This window comes from Leptidea sinapis, chromosome 2 (genome assembly GCF_905404315.1).
Source record: "Leptidea sinapis chromosome 2, ilLepSina1.1, whole genome shotgun sequence".
NCBI lineage: Eukaryota > Metazoa > Arthropoda > Insecta > Lepidoptera > Pieridae > Leptidea > Leptidea sinapis.
This window is the reverse complement of record NC_066266.1, coordinates 25,792,365-25,819,437: the sequence shown is the minus strand read 5'-3', so window position 1 is coordinate 25,819,437 and position 27,073 is coordinate 25,792,365. Positions and strand designations below refer to the sequence as shown.

General features: G+C 35.6%; 1 protein-coding gene across 1 annotated transcript in view; it reads left to right on the top strand.

Moving 5' to 3' along the window:
• LOC126974068 (lachesin-like) overlaps nt 1-27,073 on the top strand; it is an 88,279-nt gene that overhangs the window by 32,354 nt on the left and 28,852 nt on the right. Inside the window, exons 3-4 of the mRNA XM_050821460.1 lie at nt 21,465-21,554; nt 23,308-23,435. Coding sequence (XP_050677417.1) covers nt 21,465-21,554; nt 23,308-23,435 — 218 coding nt within the window. The remainder of the gene's footprint in view (nt 1-21,464; nt 21,555-23,307; nt 23,436-27,073) is intronic.

Sequence of the window (27,073 nt, the reverse complement as noted above, 5' to 3'; positions counted from 1 at the left end):
AAATATCAAATAAAAACTACCCCACAATTGGTAAAAGCACTTAGGAGTGTAATATGTTTTCCCTAATTTTGGGGAACGCCCCTTGATCAATCATTTACTTGACAAACGGCGTAAATACATGATATCATTACAATATTTCTTTGCTAGTATAAATGTTATTAAATTGTAAGTAAGTAATGATATTTAATTGAAATGATATTGAGAAATTGTATATTCAAATTATGTGTAGTCATATTGTAATAATGATACCAAAAATCACAGACGAGTAAAAAAAGAAGGACTCCGCGCCGTGATATTAGCAAGTGAAGCACCGTTATGCTAGTGTGTGTGCGGTTACGGGGGATACTAGTTACAAAATATTTTCTCCCTTAAATAATCATATATGGCCACAAACACTTAAATAGTATCGTTTTTACACTTTATCACAACGGCATTTTAAAAATATTTTATTGGGACGCAAACTGATCTGTCACAGACGATGACAATTCTCATAATGGCCGCCTATCGACCTGTAGTAGTGTAAGTGTGTGCGTGGGGCTATGTATTTACACGTTAATCGGCTTGTTTTGGTGCTACACTGTTATGTAAGGTGACACGGACTCCTTATTTTTTTACTAGTCCGTGGGGATGGGTATAAAATGTTAAACTCGCGTCAGGACACGTGGCCTGATCGAAAATTCGTAAGACGGAGGGACATGAGTCTTTTGTGACAATTATAAAATATATATTATATAATAACAAATATTATAGCAAAATTATTCCCTAGCCATTCAAAAATATTCAAAAATCCACAACTTTAATGTTCAAGTTTTCACTTCTGCCGGCACTCAAGGAGTGGAACCCGTTATTTTTTTTTAATACTATGGAGCTAATGCCAAGCGCGGCTGACTGTCTATGACTTGTCAAATTAAAATCGTTTACAGTAGCAATAGTTCTGCTTACCTTTTCTTACGGAGGGTAGATTCAAAAAGTATCATATCTTAAAGGAGAAAAGTTGAAAAAGTGTCCAGCTTATGTAGTAATTAACAGTTCAAAAATCTTCCACAATGGCGCTGTGTCGACGTGAACGGTGTCGACTAATGTATTTAATTTATGAAAATTTTAACAATTTACGTTGTACAAAATAATGCAATAAATATATCCTTAAAGAATTATTATAGGGAAACCTGCATTTAAGTGATTTTATATTTGGCGATTCATTTAAGATTTACCCTGATGCGACTGCAGCGCCACCCTAATTTAATACATTTTGACGGACACTTTTTCATACACAGAACATTCTCCTAGCCACTACTCTCCATACCTTTTCTATCTTAAATTCTGTACCTCCAAATCCCTGATAAATAGAAGAGAGGACGAAAGAGAGGGCGAGAGGACCGCGGAAGTTATAGTTGTCGTACTCACTCCCATGTCCTAAGCTTCGTGTCTCTCATCCATTCATCTCGTTCACCGTTGCATTAATCAGTCGGATCGGTTGGTCGGAGCGGAGTCGGTGCTTTACTACAATGTACAAGATGAACGAAGTCCTATGAGCTGAAGGAATGGTTCATTCTCATTCTGTCTTCGTTAGAGATATTCTTCTCTGTTTTTTCTATACGAAATAAGGCACGAGACGAGCAGTACGTTCAGCTGATGGTAATTGATACGCCCTGCCCATTACAATGCAGTGCCGCTCAAGGTTTTTGAAAAACCTAAAATTCTGAGCGGCATACAGATGAGTAAAAATGGAACCCTATTACCAGCACTCGCTGTTCGAGCGTATGTCTGTCTGTCCTTCTGTCACCAGTCTGTATCTCATGAACCGAGTTAGTTACTCAGTTGAAATTTTCACAGATGATGTATTTCTGTCGAAGCTATAACAATAAATACAGAAACAGATATAAAATAAATATTTAATGGGACTCCCATACAACTAACGGTTTTATAGATGCTGTTTTAATTTCAGATCATTTATACGTCTAGACAGCTGTGAAAACATCGAAAAAAAAATTGAGGGTAACTGTTAACCTCTATTTTGAAAACTCACGCACCCTAACACAAATTGAGATAACACTCTAAACTAATATTCATGGCCTGTTTTAATTGGTTGTCTAGAAGCAAGAGGCTCTATTTAGACGTATAAATTTTCTAAGGTTTTTAAACACCTAGATAATGTTGCGGAACCCTTAGCGTGAATCCGACTCTCACTTGGCCGTTTTTTTCTTTTCATCGTTCAGAACCTAAAGGATCGAGCCGTTCAGATGCCAGGAAGTTATTGAGTTCGATAATAGTAAGGAATTTAAATTAATAATCCCTAAACTACTAACCCTTCGTACCTGGGTCCCTCCGAAGGGAGGTCAGTCATTCGGAAAGTTTGAGGGGAGCGAATTGTTTGCCGCTGTTTTTTATAATCATTCAAATAATAATTGAAATACTAGGCCCTTCGCCCCGACTTCGTTCAGATCTACTTTAGCTAAAAATGTAACGCCCTATAAAGAATGCGAGAATTTCTTGCGCCACTTCTTCTCTCTCAGAGCGCCATTTGTTTGCGAAGCGGTAGTAGTATCTAGAATATAAGAAATGACATCAAAAGGAATCAATTTTGAGAAGATATATTATAAAAGATAATAAATATTTACGTGTTTTTATTAAGTCGGGGGAAAGTAAGTATTCGGAGTAGAATGCTAAGCACTACCGTTAATTCGATGTTTAAATTTAATAGTAAAACAACGGCTATACACCGGTGAAATCTTAATATATTATATAAATTACGTGACACGTTGTTTGTCCGTGATGGACTCCTAAACTAATGAACGGATTTTAATGGGGATTACTTCATGGATTGCAGTTTGGTCCAACTTGAGAGATAGGATAGTTTTTATTTCGATTTGGGATCCATAATTATTTTTATTATCAATATTTGTTTTGTATGGACATATTTTCTATGAGAGAAATTAGTGACGCACGGTTTGACAGTTCTGCTGTGAAACAATTTCATTATAACAACAGCGAGCATATTTACGAAATAATTTTTGATGTTTTGAAATATAAAACAGTTGTTTTTTTTACTATCTACAGAACAACGTCTGTCGGGGCAGCTAGTATTATATAAATTACGTGACACGTTGTTTGTCCGCGATGGACTCCTAAACTAATGAACGGATTTTAATGGGGATTACTTCATGGAGTGCAGTTTGGTCCAACTTGAGAGATAGGATAGTTTTTATTTCGATTTGGGACCCGTAATTATTTTTATTATCAAAATTTGTTTTGTATGGACATATTTTCTATGAGAGAATTTAGTGAGAGGAGAGAGGGGGTACAGCTAGTATGTATATCATGAAAATGGTCTTTGTTTGAGGCTCAAACACGCCTAAACCACTGATCGTATCGACATGAAACTACCACCATTCGATTCGAAATTTATCCTAGATGGTTTATGGCTACTTATTTTTTTTTATTGTGTTTATAATAAGATGAATAAAATTTAATTTATTTCCTTTAAAAATTCGCCAAGCGAAGCGGGCTGTAACGGCTAGTATATTCTAAGAATTCGTTGAGACTTTAACGTAAAGTTATTTCCCTATCGCAGCTGTACGGCTCGCATAACCCCGGCCATTGTGCACCGCGGCACACAACTTTCATATTCAAATAATCTTACTCAAAGTAGAATATGATATCGATAATTATTGAAAGTCAAAAACTACCACCCATTTCAAAAAGTATCCCTCAGACCTGAGAAAAACGAGCGCAACAAACTTATTATTTCATATAAATAATATCGTACAATAAAATATATTATTTAATAGCCTGAGGGTCGCTTCATTCCCAATCTCTGATACTATTAAAAAAGTCATTTATGTTATAGTAACCTTTACCACAAAAATGTTTTTTAACAATTATTTTGAATTATGTAATACTATTGTTTTGAACAGTTTCTGGCATCTTGTTGACATCGCCCCACAAAAGATTTACTAACGGCCGTTTTCAATAACCTATCTCTAGTTACGGATACATTGCTAACAAGATCTTTTCTATCCAATTATCCATAGTTATGTCCAATATAGTTATAGTCCAATGCTTTGTGTCGATAGCTTATTGAAATGTAACTAACGATATATTTGTCTACCACTAGCAAGTTAAACTAAGGATAGATACGTTATTGACAACGGCCGTAACTTAGCCGGGTAGTAATAAGTTTATGTTTGTTCCTGGTGTTAACATTATAGTTATGACAGTTTCTAACAAGTGCCTATGTACATACATAACATTATCAATAATATATTGAGATGCAATAGTCAAGATGTTTATTTCTTTAAATTTTTTCTCTCAATGATTCTTTAACTTAACTTAAAACTAACATGGACCGTGTTTAAACTTGGACCCTGAATTCGACTGACAGACAACGGATTGACGCATTTGAGATGTGGTGCTGGCGCCGCATACTAAGGATGCCATGGACAGCTTACCGCACTAACGCCTCGATCCTTAATCAGCTAAAAATAGGGAGCAGTCCACGTCTATCCGCATGTCTGCAGCGGATCATGAGATACTTTGGCCACATTGCACGACGCGGTGCTGATAACCTGGAACGTCTGATGGTCACCGGGAAAATTGAGGGGAAGAGACCAAGATATATATAAGAATATTCGAGCAGACTAACCAGCCCATTAGCATCGCACTTCACCATGCGACAGACTGAAACAGATGAAGGAAAGCTGTACACAAACTTTAGCGGAGTCACGATCCTCAGCAATGAGGGAACGACTGTGAAGAAGTATACTACTGTTTACCGTCTATCCACTCTTATGTCATTATTCGTAGCAACTTCTACTGAGGCTACAAGCGGATTTTCAATCAACGTTGGATACAGTTTTTTTATGAATTTGTCAATAATAATTCATAACATCACGAACTATTTCGTAAAATATGCTCCCTGTTGTTATAATGAAATTGTTTCACTGCAGAACTGTCAAACCGTGCGTCAATAAATTGTCTCATAGAAAATTGTAAATACAAAACAAATAAAAAATTACCTCGAACGCTCGTGCTCTATTTAAAAAAAACGAGAAGGCCTACAGTAGAAGTACTGATTTTCGAAAGGAACCTTCTCTGCTTATATCTGAAAATTGTGAAAAAAAAAGTTAAGTCATTTCATCAAGTTGTTCTCGAGATATCCGTACCACGCCGTTTTTTTGACCCACAGACTAATGGACGTCCACGATAAATTGTTTAATGAACTTTTTTTTATATTAATACTTATTCGACAAATTAAAAAAAGTATCAGGATTATTCATTAGTATCTTAGCTTTATATTGAAGTGCTTTTTATAATGTGTAAGGGTAATCGAAAAAAAATGTAGTTTAAAGAGTGCAAATCGTGTGACATTGACAGGTCGGTTATAAAGCACAACATCGCGGATTCGCGGTCGAGGCGTGCAATATTTGAAATGACAATAATTATAGGTCCCATATCGAAAAAATAACTCTCCTATGTCTCAAGTTGGAGTAAACTGCACTCCATGAAGTAATCCCCATTAAAATCCGTTCATTACTTTAGGAGAGAGACACTGGAAACAAACATCAGGACACTGGATTTATATATATTAAGATAGTATATTATCACTTTTGTGTCAATGATATTATAGTATTAAAAGAGGTAGATATGTCACTAGGGCGCAGAAAATTCATCGCCTAAATGGAGACAATTGGTCCATTTGGTCGTAGTCGCTCTCTAGATACGAAAACGGTACGCACGCGTTTGTTGTTGACAGAATTGCTAACAATTTGATATAGGTACAACATTAAAATGCCGTCTTGTGTTTTGGAAGATGCACTAATTACGAAAGTAAATAAAAAAATTCATAGAATTACATACCACAGTTAGGAAATCATGAATTATAAAATTTTATTTGATTTCATTATTTCTCTAACAAAATAAATATGACGCCATGACATCACCGATCGCCGCCAAGCCGAGCCATGAACTCACGAATGAATCGTATTTTAGGCATAAATCATGGTGTACGGTAAAAAATCATATCTGATGAATTATTTTATATTTATCTATACAAATACGAAGCAATTTGCAAATTAGATTTATCTCTTTTTCGCTTGCGATAATTGCATTTACTATCCTTCTTTGACGTGTAATCGTAATGTAGTGTGCTATTGCAATGTTAAATTATTCATGTGTGCGTTTGTGTATCATTTACAAACACCGAATGTTGTCTAGGTAACCTATCTATACTTTTAAATATCATTGTTTTGTTTCAGATGGCTTTGTGTAAGCGAGACGAATAAATAAGCCACGATGGAATCCGCTTGGTTTATTGCTGTGTTATTTGCAGCGGTCTACGCCCAGAACAGAAGTAAGAATCTATCGCTTATACAACTAAACTAAAGATAATTATACACTATTTACCAGAGATAGGTGAGCCAATGATGTTTTTTGCGCTGCGATATTTATAATATCAAAAATAATTTGCTTCGTAACGTAGGTACCGATTACCATCGCTAGATGGCGTTCATTATGTTTATACTCTTTAGTCTATTGTTGCAGACCGTATTGATTGCATATGGCGAATTGCGATATTGAATTAATGCTTAATGCTTAATGCGATATATAATAATGTTATTCTTTGTTCTATATTTGTGGATGGGAATTTAGAATTAATAAATTTATTTAAAATTTCTTAGTTAGTTTGTTTTTTTTTTCCGAGAGGAGGAAAATACATTTACGTATTACGCAAAAAAGAACACAATAATAATTTTGTTATTTTTATAAAATAATTTTTATATGTTATTATTTATCTTTAACCGATTTATCTAATATTTAGGAAATTTTCGAATACCAAAGCGAATTATGTGCTGCTCAGCGTGTTTTTTTATTTTTTATAAACTATTATATTATTCATGATAATTTTGCAGCACTATAGTATAAATTAATGAAGGTTGTGTGTGAATTACAATGAATTTTATCGAGTGTGCCCTGTGCTTTCAAAAAGAATAGGGAATTGTTAATATTGATGGTCCTTTATTGTCATAAAAGTTGTTGAATATTAATGAATATAGAAGATACGAAAGAAGTTACCAAAGCAGTTTTTAAACAAATAAATAGGAACCAGTGGGAGGCTCCTTTGCACAGGAAGCCGGTTAGATTATGGGTACCACAACGGCGCCTATTTCTGCCGTGAAGCAGTAATGTGTAAGCATTACTGTGTTTCGGTCTGAAGGGCGCCGTAGCTAGTGAAATTACTGGGCAAATGAGGCTTAACATCTTATGTCTCAAGGTGACGAGGGCAATTGTAGTGCCGCTCAGTTTTTTGAGAATCCTGAGCGGCACTACATTGTAATGGGCATGGCGTATCAATTACCATCAGCTGAACGTCCTACTCATCTCATCCCTTATTATCATAAAAAAAGGTTCATATACACACGCACATATACAAAAACACACACACTCATTCAAACATATAAACACTATATCCGATGATATCATATAATAATAGCTTAGTCAAGACAACCGACTAAAAACAGGCCAGGAACATTTAGTTTAGTGTGCGTGACAAGCTACGTCTTACACTCGCGATTTGTATGACACTTTAAGTTAGTGTGCTGGTCTAACTTAAATCAAGATTTTTGAAGTGAAAACTTCTGTAGCATCGTTGTGATTTAAAAGTCGATGAAACGAAAAAGCGAGACGGTAAAGAAAGGGACAGACGCATAAATTCATAAGATCTAACGTGGAAGAAAATGTGATAGGAACTATTATACAGTGGTTTGGTACCAGGCGATCATAGTTGAAGAAAAGATTGTCTTATGTATGACATTAATATATTATGACGTCATGCGCACGACGTATTACTACATAGGCACCAAGAGAACATTAATATGGTAGCGGTGATAGAAATGTTTTTCATAGCGGTTAACATGTACCAGGACTTCATATGCAGTTTAGAGGTTCATGCACAATGCAGGTTTCAAATTAAAATTCAAATTCAAATATTTTTATTCAAAATAGGATGTGAAATCACTTATTATTACAGTCAAAAAAACTACCACCCATTCCAAAATGAATGCCTCAGGCCTGCGAAGAATGGGCGCAACAAACTCAGCGGGCTTTTTTTTCATCAAAAATATGTTTTACAATTAGTAACATTACAAAGTAACATTGTACAATTAAACTTATTATTTAATAGCCTGAGGGCGGTCGCTCCATTCCCAATCTGTGGTATCATTAAGAAAGTCATTTAACTACAATTTATGTTATAGTAACCTTTACCACACAAACGTTTTTTAACAATTCTTTTGAATAACGTAATACTTTTGTTTTGAACATTTTCTGGGATCTTGTTGTAAAAGCATATACATCGCCCCACAAAAGACTTACTAACTCGACCCAACCTATCCCATCAGTTTATGTCTGTTCCTGGTGTTAACATTATGGTTATGACAGTTTCTGGCAAATGTGTGCCTATGAACATAATTATATTACATTATCAAGAATATATTGAGAAGCAACAGTCAAGATGTTAATTTCTTTGAATTTTGCTCTCAATGATTCTCTAGGACCTAGGTTATAAATAGCGCGAATAGCCCTCTTCTGCAGCACAAATATTGTATTAATATCGGCAGCGTTGCCCCATAGCAATATACCATAGGACATAATACTATGGAAATAACTAAAGTATACTAGTCGCGCCGTATCTATGTCAGTTAACTGTTCGCCAATCCTTCAATATGGGGGCCCCATTGTAATTTGGAATATGTTATGTTATTTGGTTATGCCAAGAAATATAGCAGATTCCACCGGTTCTATCACCTCTCCGTTTAACAATACATTTGTATTTACATTTTTGACATTTGGTACGGTAAATTTAATGTATTTAGTTTTCTTGCTATTTAACAATAGGTTATTAGCGCTAAACCAGCACACGATGTCAGATAAAATATCGTTCACTTCGTCATACATAGCATGGTTTCTTTTCAATTTGAAAATCAGTGAAGTGTCGTCCGCAAACAATACTACCTTTTGTTTTTTCTCTATAAGATAAGGAAGATCATTTATATAGATAAGGAAGAGGAACGGTCCAAGAATAGACCCTTGTGGTACCCCCATACTGAGAGGAGTCCCAGGAGATCTCCTGCCATTCACGGTGACCCTCTGAATTCTATTGTTTAGATATGAAGTCAGAAGATCGAGTGCAGTTCCTTTTATGCCATAGTGGTATAGCTTCCTGACCAGCGTTGAATGTTGAACACAATCAAAAGCCTTAGATAAATCACGGAAGATGCCAAGTGCATTCTGCGATTCCTCCCAGGCATCAAAAATATTCTTCATCAGCTCAACACCTGCATCCGTTGTTGAACGTCCCCTAGTAAAGCCAAATTGTTTCAAAATATGAAGTACCTTATGAGAGTTAAAGTAAGTAAGCATTTGGCTTAAAATTATTTTTTCCAAAATTTTACTAAGGGTCGGCAAAACCGACACAGGATGATAGTTGTTCGGGTCAGAAGAGCATCCCGACTTAAATATTGGTGTAATTTTACTATGTTTCAGAAGGTCAGAAAACACGCCACGATTAATACAATTATTAAATACTGTTGCAAGATATGGTGCCATGACATCAATTATTGAACTTATTATTTTAACAGAAATGCCCCATATATCAGCAGTTTTTTTCATGTCGAGAGACTTCAGTTCTGACATGTGTAGTTTTAACGGACCTAACTTTTTTTGCATATTATTTACCTAACGGGGATTTTTCTTGTAATGGAGTAAATTGAAAAAAATTCTTAAATATATTTTTCTTTTACTGTATTTTGGTTTGAGCTGATGGTCTTGTTACCAATGCTCTAACGGCAGTTCCCAATAAACTACTCTCAGTAATTAGCTGTCAATAATCTGAAGCTGTCCCAATATACCCGATAAGTCATTCTCATCGCCTTATATTGGGACGAGTGAATTGCAATTTCCATACAAACTTCTATCGCTGGTACGCTATACGTCATCCCATTGACATAGAGCGTGTACGGATAAGGTGAGTTACCGTCGATAAGTTTATTGGGACAGAAAATTCAACGATAGTTACGATTATTATCTCAAGTAGGCCACAACCGGAGATAGACTGAGTATTGGGAATTGCCGTAAATAAAACAAACTAACTATCTAGAGCAAATACGTTAACCGTCCAATATTAGGCAGCCTTAGGCTAAAACTATGTTTAGTTTGTGTTGGTGAAATCTGAATTGAATCTGTAAGCTCGCTTAGATTTGTAAACTAAATTCAAACTAACTAATCGCGTTCTACTCTATTGGTGAAATCAGCCCTAAATGTATCATAATTTAACCTTGATGTGCGTACTCACACAAACTAATTTTTCAATAACAATGCCTTCCTAACAAAACTCTCTATTAAAAAAGCGATTCACTCAATTGTATGAAACGTGCAGTCACTGATAGATTGACAGATGACGGCTATAATCTTGTAAAACACGGAGATAGCCGAAATCCACAGCGTTTTAAGCAACTGTTCGCTTTCAAACTTAGCCGGATTATATTTCGTCGCCTATCGGCATACTGTATTACTATAATTTCAAACTTATATCAAATTACTGCACGTTTCGTACTAAACTAAACTTCAATTTTTAATCAATCAGTCTTGGCTCTTATTACGTTGTTTTTACGTCTTCTTTGAACAAAACAGCACGTCTAATTAAAATGTCTACGGATCGAATTCTATTGCACAAACTTCCACAAAGAAATTTATAATAAAACTATGGTTATCAATTCATTGCGTCGGACAGATCTTCAAAACTTTCCGGAACTCGGATCCTTAGCTTTGTTTAAAAGCTCTTAAAAGATTCCGCGAGAAAAAGTTTTGTCTATTATGCTTTTGAAATAAATCTATCTACTTTTACGGAACGGAATGCTGTGTACTTTCGATAACCATTGCGTCGTTTATCTTAAAGATAACATTACTTTTGGATTGTTAGTGGTTATGGTTAGTGCCCTGACTGCTTACAGTACAGTATTAGGGTACACCCTAATACTGTACTATATTAATATACTTGTGTGATGAACATTTTTGTTCTGTGCATCATTGTAAACCATCTTTTATCAGCTGTATCCTTACTCTTCCTACAGCATCTGTTTATTTTGATATCAGATAGTACTACCCCTACTTAATTATCGCCGTTTCTGTTTTCTCAAGATATTACATAATAGCTTATTATTAACATTTCTATATGATTTTTATGTTATTTTGACGTTCACATTTTTGTCGTATTTCTCAGTATTCCGGTTAGACAATTTCTAACTAAATATACCGTTGTAATCTAGAGATTATAAGGAATAAATCAATATATGTTTCAACACTATACACCAAATTTCGAGGTGGGCCTAATCGTCGAACAAAAAATTCTGTCTCCTTTGGTGGCCACCAAACTTGATTTCTGGAATTTCTAAATACAATAATTGTTCTTGCTGAAATTGAGAGTTTGCATCTCGTCTGCAAACGCCGAACGTAGCTTAATGTGACCACCGCAGTTTATTTCGCACCATTATTAGACCCAATCGTTGGCTCTCTCTTACTCCACCAGTGGGAGTCTCCTTTGCACAGAATGCCGGCTAGATTTTGAGTACCACACCTGTGGCTATTTCTGCCGCGAAGCAGTAATGTGTAAGCATTACTGTGTTTCGGTCTGAAGGGCGCCGTAGCTAGTGAAATTACTGGGCAAACGAGACTTGACATCTTATCTCTCTGACTATCTTATCTCGTTTCGAACCTTATTTTCATAAAAGATAAGTGAATATTATTTTAAAAGTGGAATCAGTAATACCGAACCCTATTTAAGTTAATTAAAAACCAACCACGGGTAAAAATCCAAATAAAGCAATAGAGCTTAAAGAAACTACGTCGTAAGTCGACCGACCATAAATCATTGAGATATTAAGATTTTTTTTATTATTTCATCCACCACAGATATTAATCCTTAATCTTATAATACCTAGTGGATTTTCTCATCTGTCATTCAAGAAAAGAATGTTGACATTGTTTGAATTATTTGAGAATCGTTTAAGCTTTTTGCTCTTCTGAGAGCCTACCATCAACTTTTAATAAGCGATGCGATTCCGATGCAGTTCAGTTAAGTACCTAAACTGAATCACTAAAATTTGTACCATGAAGTGCCTTTTACTGAATGACGTTTGGATAGCTTATAAAGAATGAATCAGGGGTAGGACAGACGCCTTAAATTGACGTTTTAAGAAGGCTGTAGTGCCATCTGTTAGTTGGCCTGAAAATGAAAGCTTTGTCAGCTGTCACTCGCTTTGAAACCTTTCAACTTTTGTGGTGCCCTTCACTGGTCATACAATGGCGGCTACGCCTACGCGAGAGCTACATACATGTGCAAACGCACATGTATGTAGCTCTCGTGTTCCATTTTGCATATTTACTCTACTAAATCTATCCTTTATGTTCTATGTTGTGACAAAATTAAATAACCAACTCTACGCGCAATTTCAACATGGTAAAAAATTGCAATACCTACATTAAAAAGTAGAGTTAGTTATTTAATTGCGTCAGAACATTAAAAATGAATTTTATAATTTCGAGCTTATATATAGTTATTTTCCAGATGACGCCAGCTTTCAAATAGACAGCTCATAATGCGTAGAGAGGTCTCTGTTTTCCCTATATATACTCTTTGGAATGAACGAAATAAATATGTCTGTATTCCGCGGTGTGAGAAAGAGATGACGCTCTACAGTTGAAATATTACCTCATGGTACGAATGAATGAACGAACTAAATCAGTTTGCGATTCAGTTGATATCATTTTTGACATTCAATTGGCATCTTTGCGATTTAACCAGTTGATTTGACGTCAACCTAAATTAGATAGCTCTAATCACGTCGTGGTACGAAATAGCAAAGCAGTTCATTTTAGGTTGTCAATTGAATCGCAATAAGAGTTTATGGTAGGCCCGCTGGTCTATGTAAACTATAACACTTTACTAATACTAACATTAATATATGACCAATATAAATAATAATAATAAAATTGGATTATTTAATTCCACAATAGCTACATAAAAAGTTGCACAAAATTACTTAGTTTGATATATTATAATTATATTACTAAACAATATGTTATGTTTTTAAAGTTATAACCCTCACTTCTAGGATTAATACACAAATAAAATTTGAAAAACAAAATTTTATGAACGATGCGGGATTCGAACCCACGACCTCCGGCGTTCCATGCCGGTGCTCTAACCACCTGAGCTAACCGTTCGAGTACCGCCTCGTTACAAAATTCTGTTTGCTTTGTTCAACTCTCAGGTTGTGGCATCATCTACAGGATCTACTTTACAGTTGATAACCTGCTCAATCCCAATATTTGCATATCAGGAAATTGACTTGAGATGTCTCTCTTGTAAATCTAAACAATATGTTATGTTTTTAAAGTGATAACCCTCACTTCTAGGATTAATACACAAATAAAATCAGTTGGTTAGAGCACCGGCACTGAACGCCGGAGGTCGTGGGTTCAAATCCCGCATCGTTCATAAAATTTTGTTTTTCAAATTTTATTTGTGTATTATATTACTAATTAACTTTAATAAATCTACTACTGATGGTAACAATTTAATCTCCTTCTAATGTGGACCCCCTCATGGTAAAAGCCTCTTCCAAAGAATCCCATTTTTCTCTATCTTGAGCAATGGTCATCCAGTCTTGGATACAATCTCGTCTTGCCACCGGGCGCCCGGGCGACCTCTACTTCTCAGGCCTTGCGGTCCTTTCTATTTTGTGGTGTAAATTGTCCATCGATTGTCATCGTATCTCCCAACATGGCCAGCCCATCACCATTATGACAAATAGCACTCATAAAAAAGCGGCCAAGTGCGAGTCGGACTCGTTAATAAAGGAAAATATATTAAATTATTTAAATGGAAAAGCCAAAAAATCCTTGCACAATATCATACAGTGCAAATGAGTTCTCATCATTTATACGTATTAAAAAAACTAAATACTAGCCCCCTTATTCATAATAGTCTGCTAAGTTATTGCATTGATAATTCTCAGTCTGTCTTCTTCTATTGACCTAAGTCAGAATGAGAAAAAGCACTCCTTAGCGGCTGTTTAAAGTCAGCGGTCCATTATGAATAAGGGGGTAAATCTCGTTCAAACCAATTTTCGGTGAGGTTTGCATGGTAATGTATATCATATATGTTTTTTAGTTTTATCATTCTCATCATCTTATTTTAGAAGTTCCAGGACTTTGGAAGTGTCTCTCGCGCAAACTATTCAGCTTAGAAAAAATTATATTAGAAACCTCAACATTATTTTTGAAGACCTATCCATAGCGTGGCTATTGCGGGTTTGATGAAAAAAAAATTTGAGTTTCAGTTGTAAGTATGGGTGTTCACAGAATACATTTACTTACTACTGCTACTACTATTTATTTAGTTCTGATAGTTTCGTAAAAAAGTGGCTGTGATATACGGACGGACAGACAGATGAAGTTGGTTCCTAAAATTGTCTGACGATTGCGTCATTCGTTTTTTTTTTGTTTCTTCGTCCATTACTAGGACAGGCAAAGGGTTCAAGCCCATACAGCCGTATTCATTATTTAATAATTAATTGTCAAAGCCATCTTTGCAAGATTTAAAAACTTAGAATAGCACGACGGATAGATCATTTTAATGATTTTTGCTTTGTCAGGCCAAAGAAGTTACCAGTGGGAGGCTCCTTTGCACGGGATGCCAGCTAGATCATGGGTACAACGGCACCTATTTCTGCCGTGAAGCAGTAATGTATAAACATTACTGTGTTTCGGTCTGAAGAGCGCCGTAGCTAGTGAAATTACTGGGCAAATGAGACTTAACATCTTATGTCTCAAGGTGACGAGCGCAATTGTAGTGCCGCTCAGAGTTTTTGGGGTTTTCAAAAATCCTGACCGGCACTGCATTGTAATGGACAGGGACTATCAATTACCATCATAATATGAACGTCCTGCTCGTATCGTCCCGTATTTTCATAAAAAAAAAAGTACTTACGTACTAAACTTCTTGCATGCATACATATGCATACACTTTTTTCGTAAAATATAAGTGTTTTGATAATGTAACAATCCTATAAAATATTATTACATTATTCAATAAATTATAGCCGTTTCAGCCAATTGAAAAGTCAAAACCATTCCCTATTTTATTTCCCGCCAAATTCCAAATCTACAATAAAGGCACTAAACGACACAGGAAATGACGTAGCGTTTCTGCTCGCTTCCGGCCGCCGTCCGACGATAACTTACGTCGGAAACACCGCCATTATTGGCGGTGCTCGCTTTTATTTATATTTTTCTCGATGATAATGGTTTCGAGCGAATTAGTCTGGCCGTATATTGTGTAAATGTCAAAATATTTGAACATTAGCTTTCTTAATTTTATTGGCTTGATTACTTTGGATTGGCGGAATTAATGTAATGGAAGATAAATTTAGATTTCGTTGTCAGAATTATTTTTACAAATGGCCACTACAGTACGGTCTAATGTAATTATCAGGGTAAATCTACTGTTTATATTGTTTATGGTTTAAATCAGGTGTCATTTCGTTTTTAAACAATAACTAGCTGACCCGGAGAACGTTGTTTTGCCAAATAAAGTATTTTTAGTGTCCGTCCGTTTTTTCTACAGCTTACTTTTTATTTATTTTTTTCATTTCTCATACTCGGAAAGTAATGTTGTTTTGATCTGATTATTGGGTAGAAAATGCTGCTTCCCTCCATAGAGAGGGAAAAACTCATACAAATTACTTCCCACCTAAGGGCCGGAATGAACTTTGAAAATAAAACTAGCTTTGAAGTTTTATGTAAAAAACAACTAATTAAAATAAATGCTGCGGCCATGAGACTTTCTAAACAGCCAGTGTGAACTTAGCAAAAACTTCTTAGAGCCGCAACAATTACGCGGTGAGTTCCATATTTAAAATTTAAAAAGTCGACATAAATTGTCCTATTTTGACAAGTCATTTTAAATAGGTACTACTAATATTACTCGTATATATATTATCATATAATATTATATATATTATCGATAGCAATTAGTTTTATTTTCCTCATATTCGAAATGAAAAGTAGAGTGTTTAACACGGGTAAAATAATCAATTCTACTCGGACTATAGGCGCCCTTGCTGCGCTCGGGCGTCTAAATACCTCGGAAATTGATTCTTTCGACCCTCGGTTACCAATCTACTATTATCTTTCGGGTTAATATTGACAATCACATAAATGTGTCTATTGGTAACAGTCAAAGTCAAAGTATCATAAAACTTTATTCAAATAGGCTAAAACTAAATGGTTCTGAATCAAACTATAAATATTTCTTTTAAATTACTGAATTTACCATATGTATTTTTGTAACTCCTGCGAGCTTTGCAGAGCAAACATGAATAGCTCGCAAATTGTCGCTTTTTTCGTACTTCTTGATACTTATCGTTATATTTTAGAGAATACACACTATATCTTTATAAATTTTAGCCTATGTGTTATTCTGATATGTAAGCTCTATTATTGTAAAGTTTCGTTAAAATCCATTCAGTAGTTTTTGCGTGAAGACGTAACAAATATACACATACACTCATAAACTTTCGCAATCATAATATTAGTAGGATTAATATTCGGTTAAATCTAATTTGGTCTAAGACAATAGATATGCCTTTATTTGACAGTTTTTGTAATAGGAAAAATACTTAAGCATAATCAGTCTATATTACTGAAAGACTACCTTTAACTGTTAATCGTAACTTTCCAATCAAACGGTCAAACTAATTGTTAATGTTAAACATCGACCAGTCAAAAGTTTCAAATAAATATTTAAATATAATATTGACACACATTTTACACAGATTATCTTGCCCCAAGTTGAGCATATATAGCCTGTGTTATGGGTTACAAGACAATGATATATTTAATACAATATACTTACTTAAACATACATAAATACATATAAACATACATTAACAATATATACCAATAAAAAAAATATTATAACACTAGAAATAAGTGATGGCTTGTAACTAATTCTAGTAGGCTTCATATAATACATAATAGCTTTAAGGGTAAATGTATACACTTTTATAATAAAGTCCCAGCCACTGTTCAGGCATTATCTAAAAATAAATTTAAATGTTTTATAAAAAAAATCGCTCTGTCGTACAGCCTATTACTCCACTGCTGAATATCTAAATGATGGGACAGCCTGGGACTAGATTGTGATTATTTTATAGCGATAGAAATGACTGTACAATATTGTAATTGAAAAGAGCGCAAAAAAAGAATGCTGGGAGAGTTTCTTGCGCCGCTTCTTATCTCTCAGAGCGCCATTTGTTTCCGAAGCGGTAGTAATATCTAGTTGTTATTAGAAATGACATCATCTATCAATCAGAATCAATTTTGAGAAAATAAATGCCTTTTATGCCTTTAATATACATAAACATCCGTGTCTCGGAAACAAACATCCATATTCATCATATAAATTGCTTGCACCTACCGGGATTCGAATCCGGGACCTCTAGCTTAGTAGGTAGGATCGCTAACCACTCGGCTATACAGGTCGTCAATTAAATGAAATTAAAAAACAGGTGACTGTAAGTAATCAACAATAATAGCCTGCAGTTTACAACTGGCAACCCTACGGCTGACTGAGAGCTGGAAACCATATTTTTTTTCAATTACTTACATAATTTCCATGAAAATAACGTAAATTTTATTTTTAAAATACACATAGTTCAAAGTTATATCAGAAATTTCTGATATATGGTGATGGTTTACAAACGATAACCATATATCAGAAACTATCTAATTACAGGTTATTTCGGCAATTTTTTTTGGCACCCTATCTATACATATAAATAAAATTGGAGTGTCTGTTTGTAATATTGATATAAACGTTTTTAACTACATTTATATGAATATATATACAATACATACACCAAAATATTTTTTTTTTACAATTTTTGTCTGTCTGTTTGTTCCGGCTAATCTCTGAAATGGCTGGATCGATTTTGATGTGACTTTTAGTGGCAGGTAGCTGAGGTAATAAGGAGTAACTCAAGCTACTTTTATTTTAGATTTTTTTTTATTTTCTAAAAATAAAGTAATGTTTCCAAGAAACGGTCTAACTCTAAAAATAATTTATATGGCAAAACAACGTCTGCCGGGTCAGCTAGTCGCAAACTCAGTAAACGCTCATATAAAATTAGTTTTATCACAAAAACAGATTCTGCAGAATCGAGCGGTGAGATCTTGTATGTACTATGATTTTATGGCACTTTTTAACTTTAACGATATCAAGGAATACAATGGTGCAACACATTGTGCAGTCTATGTTAAAGTCAGCGTTATTGTAAACCTTCAATTTTACTTAAACCTTAACTAACCGTGCCCGTGAACGCTGGAGTGCCCCAAGGCTGTGTGGACCTCTGTCCTACACTCTATTTCTTCTGCATATCAATGATATGTTGGACACCTCCAACATACATTGCTATGCAGACGAGAGCACTGGAGATGCCGTATACACGGGCCATGTAGGTCTCTCTCGGGAAATCGTTGACCAGTGCCAGGAGAAACTTATGTCTTCTATCGAGTCTTCTCTGGAAGGTCGCGGATTGGGGTAAATTTAACCTTGTCGAATTTAAGCCCCTGAAGACTGAAGTTTGCGTGTTTACCACTAAAATAACCCTATTTGTCGTATCACCGCTCTTCGACAACACTTCCCTTAAAGCCTCACCTGGTATTGGAATACTGGGTCTTTAAATCTCGAGTGATTGCCGATTTCGTGGTCATCTGGAGGGCACAGACAAATTGGCTTCGAAGAATCTGGGCATCATTAATAGAGCACGGCAATACTTCAAGCCGGCCCATATTCTAGCGCTCTACAAAGCGCAGGTCCGGCCACATATCAAGTATTGCTGTCATCTCTGGTCTGGCGCACCCCAGTATCAGCTCGATCCATTTGACCGCGTGCAACGCAGAGCAGCTTGAATTGTCGGGGACCCAGTGCTCTGAGAACAGCTGGATCATTTGACGTCGCTTCATTGAGTGTTTCTACCACATCTATCACGAGGAGTGTTCCGAAGAGATGTTTAACCTGATTCCTGCCGCCGAATCCCACCTTCGCACACGCCACAAATTAGGATATCATCCCTAACATCTGGATCCCCAATATCATTTTTGAAAACGTATCTATAAATATTTTATATGTTGTATGGGTTTGATGAAAAATAAATTTTTAAGTTTCAGTTCTTAGTATGGTGAAATCCCACTTACCTGAATATAAATACCACTGGACAGGTTGTTCAATATATATTTGACAGCAATTTTTTTGTGGGTATTTGAAGCGCCACTCGCGAGCGTCCAGAGAACTAATTATGACGTATAATACAAATGGCTGCGAAGGAACGTACAATACTCTGAAGTATTTTTGCATTTTGAATTAATTTCGTTCGTTTTCCATGTTATTTATACTTCAAGAATCAACGTAATAAAGTACACAATTTTTTTTGTAAATAGTTTTCCACCATCCGTCGATGTTTGCTGAGGTTGTCATCAATAGTTTTAGTACCGCAGACTCTCGCTACATGGCCAACAGCGCCAAAATGGCGAATATCAAACAGGCTCAAAGGCACTTTGACAGCCGCCAGTCCAGTGGTATATAGCAGAGGTCAGTGGGAAGCCTCCAAAATCTATTGCTTTTTTTGTGCTATTTGGCTACGGAACCCTAAAAATACACCATAGTTACAAAAATACAACAACACTTGGCAAACGTGATGAAGCGACATCAGTTTGTAAAGGGCTTCGGCATGGGAAGAGGAAATGATAAGAAAGTCCCAGCCCATCTTTTAAACCATGTAACAACTTGTCCTACATAATATCTATATATCTATGTATATATAAAAATGAATTGCTGTTCTTTAGTCTCGCTAAAACTCGAGAACGGCTGGACCGATTTGGCTAATATTGGTCTTGAATTATTTGTGGAAGTCCAGGGAAGGTTTAAAAGGAATAAATATGAAAGCTTTCGGAATTAAATAAAAACAACAATTTTGTTTTTCCTTTGATGTGTCCCCCGTCGTCCGATATTTGTTTTGTGTGGACATATTTTCTATGAGAGAATTTATTGACTCACGGTTTCACAGTTCTGTTGTAAAACAATTTCATTAAAACAACAGGGTGCATATTTTACGAAATAATTCTTGATGTTATGATATATTACTGACAAATTCATAAAAAACATTATTTTATATATTGTATATAGAACAACGTCTGTTGGGTCAACTAGTCTAATATATAAAATTCTCATGTCGCGGTGTTTGTAGTTAAACTCCTTCGAAACGGCTTAACCGATTCTCATGAAATTTTGAGTGCATATTGGGTAGGTCTGAGAATCGGACAACATCTATTTTTCACCCCCTAAATGTTGAGGGTGGTCCGCACCAAATTTTTTTGACATTTTTTTTTAAATTTATTTGATTATGAGTCAGCATTAAAAAATACATACAACTTCAAATTTTCACCAATCTACGATCAACAGTTACTTTTGTATCGCGATTTTAATATCGGCAATACAACGTTAGCTGGGTCAGCTAGTTATATAATTTAAGGTCGCCTGCGTCGAACCAGACAAGAAATATGCATTTTTTGAATAATCTACTATTCAAATTAAAATATTTTTATTCAAAATCGGATTCAAAACTCACTTATTGAACGTCAAAAACTACCACCCATTCAAAAAAGACTGCCTCAGACCTGATAAGAATGGGCGCAAGAAACTTAGCGGGCTATTTTTTTTATAAAAGTACGGATTATCAATGTGATATCGTACAATAAACATTTACAATTAAAGAGCCTGAGGGTGTTCGCTTCATTCCCAGTCTGTAGTGTCATTAAGAAAATCGTGTATGATATAGTAACCTTTCCCACACAAACGGTTTTAATAATTATTTTAAATCACGTAACACATTTGTTTTGTACATTTTCTGGTACCATATTGTAGAAGCATATACATTGCCCAACAAAAGACTTACTAACTTGATCCAACCGAGTAGTAGGCATAAAAAGTTTATGTTTGTTCCTCGTGTTAACATTATGAATGTCACAGTTTCTAGAAACGAACATACGGAACAACATCTAAAATATATTGAGAAGCAACAGTCAAAATGTTTATTTCTTTAAATTATTCCCTTAATGATTATTTAGAACGTAGGTTATAAATCGCGCGAATAGCCCCCTTCTGCAGCACAAAGATGGTATTAATATCGGCCGCACTGCCCCATAACAATATACCATAGAACATAATACTATAGTATAGTACGACTTCTTTGACAAAGAAGGCTTTAATTTGTACTCATTGAGTCCTAGCACACTGTCTCGTAAATGACACCCTAAAAATAACAAATTTAATGTATACCTGTTTTCAGATGATGGCCCAAGATTTCTGTCTCGGGGTCATTCGTTCAGGACGGTGGTTGGAGACACATTGCTGCTGCCGTGTCAAGTACAAAACTTAGGTATATCATTCATTTTATTATGACTTTGCTTTTCACCATATGTATCAGGCACTCCTGTCTACCTGGCGAGTTAGTGAGAACGGTCTCCGTACCTATAACTAAAAACTAGGGACATAACGGACAAAGAGATCTACCGACCGATCTCATTAGCTACTTTTAATGCAAAACTACTTGACGGTTTGTTGGAGCATCACCTCTTTTAGCAACTCATTTTTCATGATGCACAATTTGGGTTTCCACCGGGTCTATCTACGGAAATTGCGATCCTGTCTCAAGCCTACAGACAGGAGTACCCCTTGTGTACGCGGCTTTCCTTGACCTGTCGAATATATTTGACCCGGTTAGATACGACCACCTACGGTATAAATAAAGTGAGGCTGGCTTAGCACAGGAAGTAATTAATATTTTTAAATATTGGTATGAACATCAGACTAAACAGGCCGAATGAAAAAATACACTTTCAGATGAGTATGGATTGAAGTACGGTGTACGTCAAGGCGGATTTACATCTCCAGCGCGCTTCGATCGGCTGCTCGATTGATGGTCATTGTAAAAACAGTATTAGTTATATATTAAATGCAAAACAAGAATAAATTAATCTCATCAAAAGTTTCTTCTCTTTTTGTAGAATGTCCCTCACGGCGATTTGCCATTTGGCACAAGCCTACCCCAACTGTCTGGCGTATCCCAGTATCAGCCCGATCCATTTGACCGCGTGCTACGCAGAGCAGCTCTAATTGTCGTTATCCCAGTGCTCTGTGAACGGCTGGATCACTTGGCGTTGCGTAGAGACATCGCTTCATTGTGTGTCCTCTACCGCATTTATCACGGGGAGTGTGCCGAAGGGCTGTTTCACCTGATTCCTGACGCCGACATCCACCATCGCACGACACACCACCAATAAGGATATCATCCCCACCATCTGGATGTCCGGAGTTCCTCCACAGCGCGATTTTCAAGGAAAACTCGTCCACGTACTACAAAGCTGTGGAATGAGGTTCCTTGTACAGTGTTTCCGGGACGATACGACATGGGTACCTTCAAAAAAGTATGCTCGTTTGTCCTCCATTACATTAAAAAAAACTGTCCTTATTGAGCTCTATCATTCGCAACCCTTGTCGAATATGGCCCTAAAGTTAGGCGTATATCAACCTCCCATCTCACCTTTGGTCTTGCCTGCCTTCTAATGCCATCTTTGGGATAGCAAATAGTAACTATTTTGCTCTACTTTTCTGTTGAACTGCGATGTCTTCACTCCAACTCCATTTCTGGTAATTATCTTTCTTCATTTTGACCGAAAGACGTCAACTGCTAGACTAAGACCTCATCCAATCCTTTCCGGCGATCTTGACCAGATCGTCGGTCAATTCCATATATATTATTATTTATTATGCCCTGTCCTTCTCTGGGACATATTATAAAGAATATCGAAGTCCCAGGCCCAAGGGTGTCGTAAAGGAGGGAGGCACAGGATGTCGACGAAAGTATGAGTACCATAACGGCGCCTTTTTCTGCCGTGAAGCAGTAATGTGTTAGCATTACGTGTTTCGATCAGAACGGGAGATTACTGGGCAAATGAGACTTACCATCTTATGGCTCAAGGTGACGATCGCAATCATAGTGACGCTCAGAATTTTTATGTTTTTCAATAATCCTGAGCGGCACTACATTTTAATGGACAGAGCGAGTCAATGACTATTAGCTGAACGTCCTACTTATCTCTTTCCTATTTTCATAACAAAAATATTTTCAGGTTCTCTGGTCCTGCTATGGAGACGGGGACCAGCCGTGTTGACCGCAGCAAGTCTGATGGTGACCAGGGACGAGAGATTCCGCTTGGTGGATGGATACAACCTTCAGATTACTGATGTTGGACCACAGGTGAGGCGCTATATCCATGTTAAAGTTCTGTAAAAATAAATTGATGTACTTCACTGCCCCATCTCTGGAACTCGCTGGAACGCGAAGCCCCTTACACTCCCACATGCTTGTCCTGTTGCGTCAGAACGGTTTTCAGTTTCATTAGCCTTAGGTACATGTCGTGATATTTTCATGCGATCACTGCTTTGTTTCTGAAGTTTTCAATTATTTGGGTTCTCAAGCCGTATTTTTAACACATTTACATTACAATCATACTAAAATAAAAAGGCATAAAAGGCAGTTATTTTCTCAAAATTGATTCCTTTAGAATTCTTTTTGACGTCATTTCTAATATACTAGATAGGTACTACTAACGCTTCGGAAACAAATGGCGCTCTGAGAAAGAAGAAGCGGCGCAAGAAACTCTCCCATCATTCTTTTTTTGCGCTCTTTTCAATAAAAATATACAATATTGTACAGTCACTTTAATCGCTATAAACAATCATAATCTAGTCCCAGGCTGTCCGATCACTTAGATATTCAGCTGTGGAGTAGTAGGATTGACGACTGAGCCATTTTTTAATCAAACATTTAAATTTATTTATAGATAATACCTGAACAGTGGCCAGGACTTTATTATAAAAGTGTATACATTTACCCTTAAAGCTATCATGTATAATCCTTTATTTCTAGTGTAATAATAATGAAAATCACTATTAAGGGTGTCGTGTCGGGGAGCTTGTAAATGAAACCACCGAATCGATCGTTATTTTTGTTATATGTTTGCACTCGTGAATATTAACAGAAATAAGTTTATCTAGGTGACTTATCTATATATATAAAAATGAATTGCTGTTCGTTAGTCTCGCTAAAACTCGAGAACGATTGAACCGATTTGGCTAATTTTGGTCATGAATTATTTGTGGAAGTCCAGAGAAGGTCTAAAAGGTGAATAAATATGAAAATGCTCGAAATTAAATAAAAACAACAATTGTGTTTTTCCTTTGATGTGTCGTCGTTCAGATATCATATTGAAATAATAGTTTAAAATGAATAACTAATTTGATTTTTTATATATATTTGTAACTTTTTCTATATATATTATATACTTAAACCCTATCAATAGGTAGCACATACAATAATACTATTTTATTAATATTGAAGGTATATAAGATGTGTATTACAATAAATCTTTTTTATTTTTATACTATTGAGTTTTTGGAGACGGTTTTTTAAACATTGTTTTTTTTTTAAATATTCATTATGTACGGAACAACGTCTGTCGGGTCAGCTAGTTAGTTATAATTTATATAATGCAAGCCTATGACACTCGCGGGTATAAAAGTGAGCGTCTCTCTCCGCCACACGCGTCCATTGTTGTCAAGTGTCTGGCGTCTATATCTGTCTCCCTCTCTCTTATGTGATCAGTTAGCACTCCAAACAATACTAGGTTGCCAATAGAGGTGTGTCATTGAAGGTTATTAAATTAATTTAATTTACTTAACTGTTTTTTGTCAATGGTCAACAGGTTGAAAAAACGGGTCAACGGGTTTTGAAAAAAACGGTTAAGTAATGCATTTATTAATAGTTTAAGTTTTTGTTTTGTCAATATAATATCATGTCAACGTTTTCGTTCGTAATGCGTCAACTGTTTTGAATTAAGCTGTTTTAGTGAGGCATTCAATTTCTTCATTTATTGCGAGTTACAGGCGAAGACGTTGATTGATTTTATTAGCTTATTATGTTCAACAGCTTTTTGTTGAATAAAAACAGTTAATTCGTTAACGAATATGAAACTGTTAATAAAAACAGTTTATTTATTTTACGATCACCTCTAGTTGCCAACTTATGTGGATGCAATCGCCACACCCACCCTCTACGGAGAGAATAAGCTTGCACAAGGAAAGCAAAAATTAATTAATTACACAATATTTAAAAAACAAAATACATTAATAACATTACACAATATTAAAAACTTATCACACAAAAAAAAATTGTATATCTGCCTATTTGAAAAAGATTGACGATTTTTCTGAACGTTTATTAAATTTTCATAAATGTATTGACAATGAACAGTCATAATATTTATTTCTTTAAATAATAAATAATCAGATATAGAAAGACAGAAAGAAAAATCAATTATTCGATTAAGTCATTTATTCATTTCTATAATCCTAACTAACTAATTATCTCCATTAAAATTTAAAACTTAGATTAAGGATTTCGCACTATCTAAGAACAATAGCTTTTTTATTACGGCAACTATAAAGTTGTGTGCGTGGTATCTTGACACTCAATGGTATCTATAAAATTTTGTAACATACGCTTCATGTTATTTTATATTGAAATTAATAAAATACAAAATACTTACTCATGATATGTGACCCCAGTGTCTTTCTTATTTCTTGTAGTATTATATTTACAAAGGTACAACCCGGCATTTTAGTTTCAATTATTAGCAAAGTTTAACAGAACACGTGGCACGTGCACGGAGCGCAGCGGAGACCAATCCATAATCTAAGATTGCAAATAATCAAAAAGCAGAAATTTTGCCGCTACAGTTGACAGCATTAAAAACGTTGCACAATTAGTGCCATTAAACCTTATTACTAAGGTACTGTACTCCACTACATTGCTGGCTAAAAAATTCGAAAAAAAATTATTCTTTTTTCTGCAACTACAGACCTTTCTTGCTAAAATGCCAATAGCAATCACTCAGTTATAGGGAGCTCTACTGAACCATTTCGTATTTGGAGCAGCCTAATGAAACTCACTAAGAAAAAACTCGAAAAAGCGATTGTATGAAACGTCCAGTCATTGATAGATTGACAGATGACGGCTATAATCCTTTAAAAAACGGAGATAGCCGAAATCCAATACGTTTTAAGCGACTGTTCGCTTTCAAACTTAGCCGGATTATACTTCGTCGCCATATTGTAATTACTATTTCACACTTATGTCAAATCACTGCGCGTTTCATACACTAAGACAATAAATGCCAGCGACCTTGAGCGATATGAGTTCACGGCTGCCGGCCCGCCATCTATGTAACAAAGCCAATATTTTCAAAATTCTTGGGTGGAAAACAGTTTATATGCTTACAATCCTCGTTATTCACTACTAATCTGAATAAATGAACCTACACAAAAAAGTACAAGCTATAAGAATAACTTTTCTGAGAGAAGTACCAAAAAAATGCGTCACGCCATGCCAAAAAATTTGTTTAACTTCAAAGAAAAGTGGTAGTTCAAAAAGGCTCGGCAGTGTTAACTATAACCAACAGCAAGCATTAGCAACCTACAAATAAGACTTAAGGATCTGTGTAACAGGATTAAGTAGTGTTCATAGCTCCAAATGCTATACTTTCACCACGAAATTTGTCTAAAAACACCATGTTTGCGTGTTTTCTGCTTACTCTTCGCCTTAACTAAATTTCAATTGTTACTTATGCAGTCCCGTCTCTTATTACGCAATATTTACATACTCTTTGATTCGGAGGTTGTACGTGAAGGTTTCACCCGGTATGAATTGCCTGACGGCCGTTCCCAATATACTATCTACAGATAGAGATAAATTACTACCTTCTACTGTCAGTAATTAGCTGTCAATAATCTGAAGCTGTCCCAGTATAGCCGTTAAGTCTAATTGCAATTTCCATA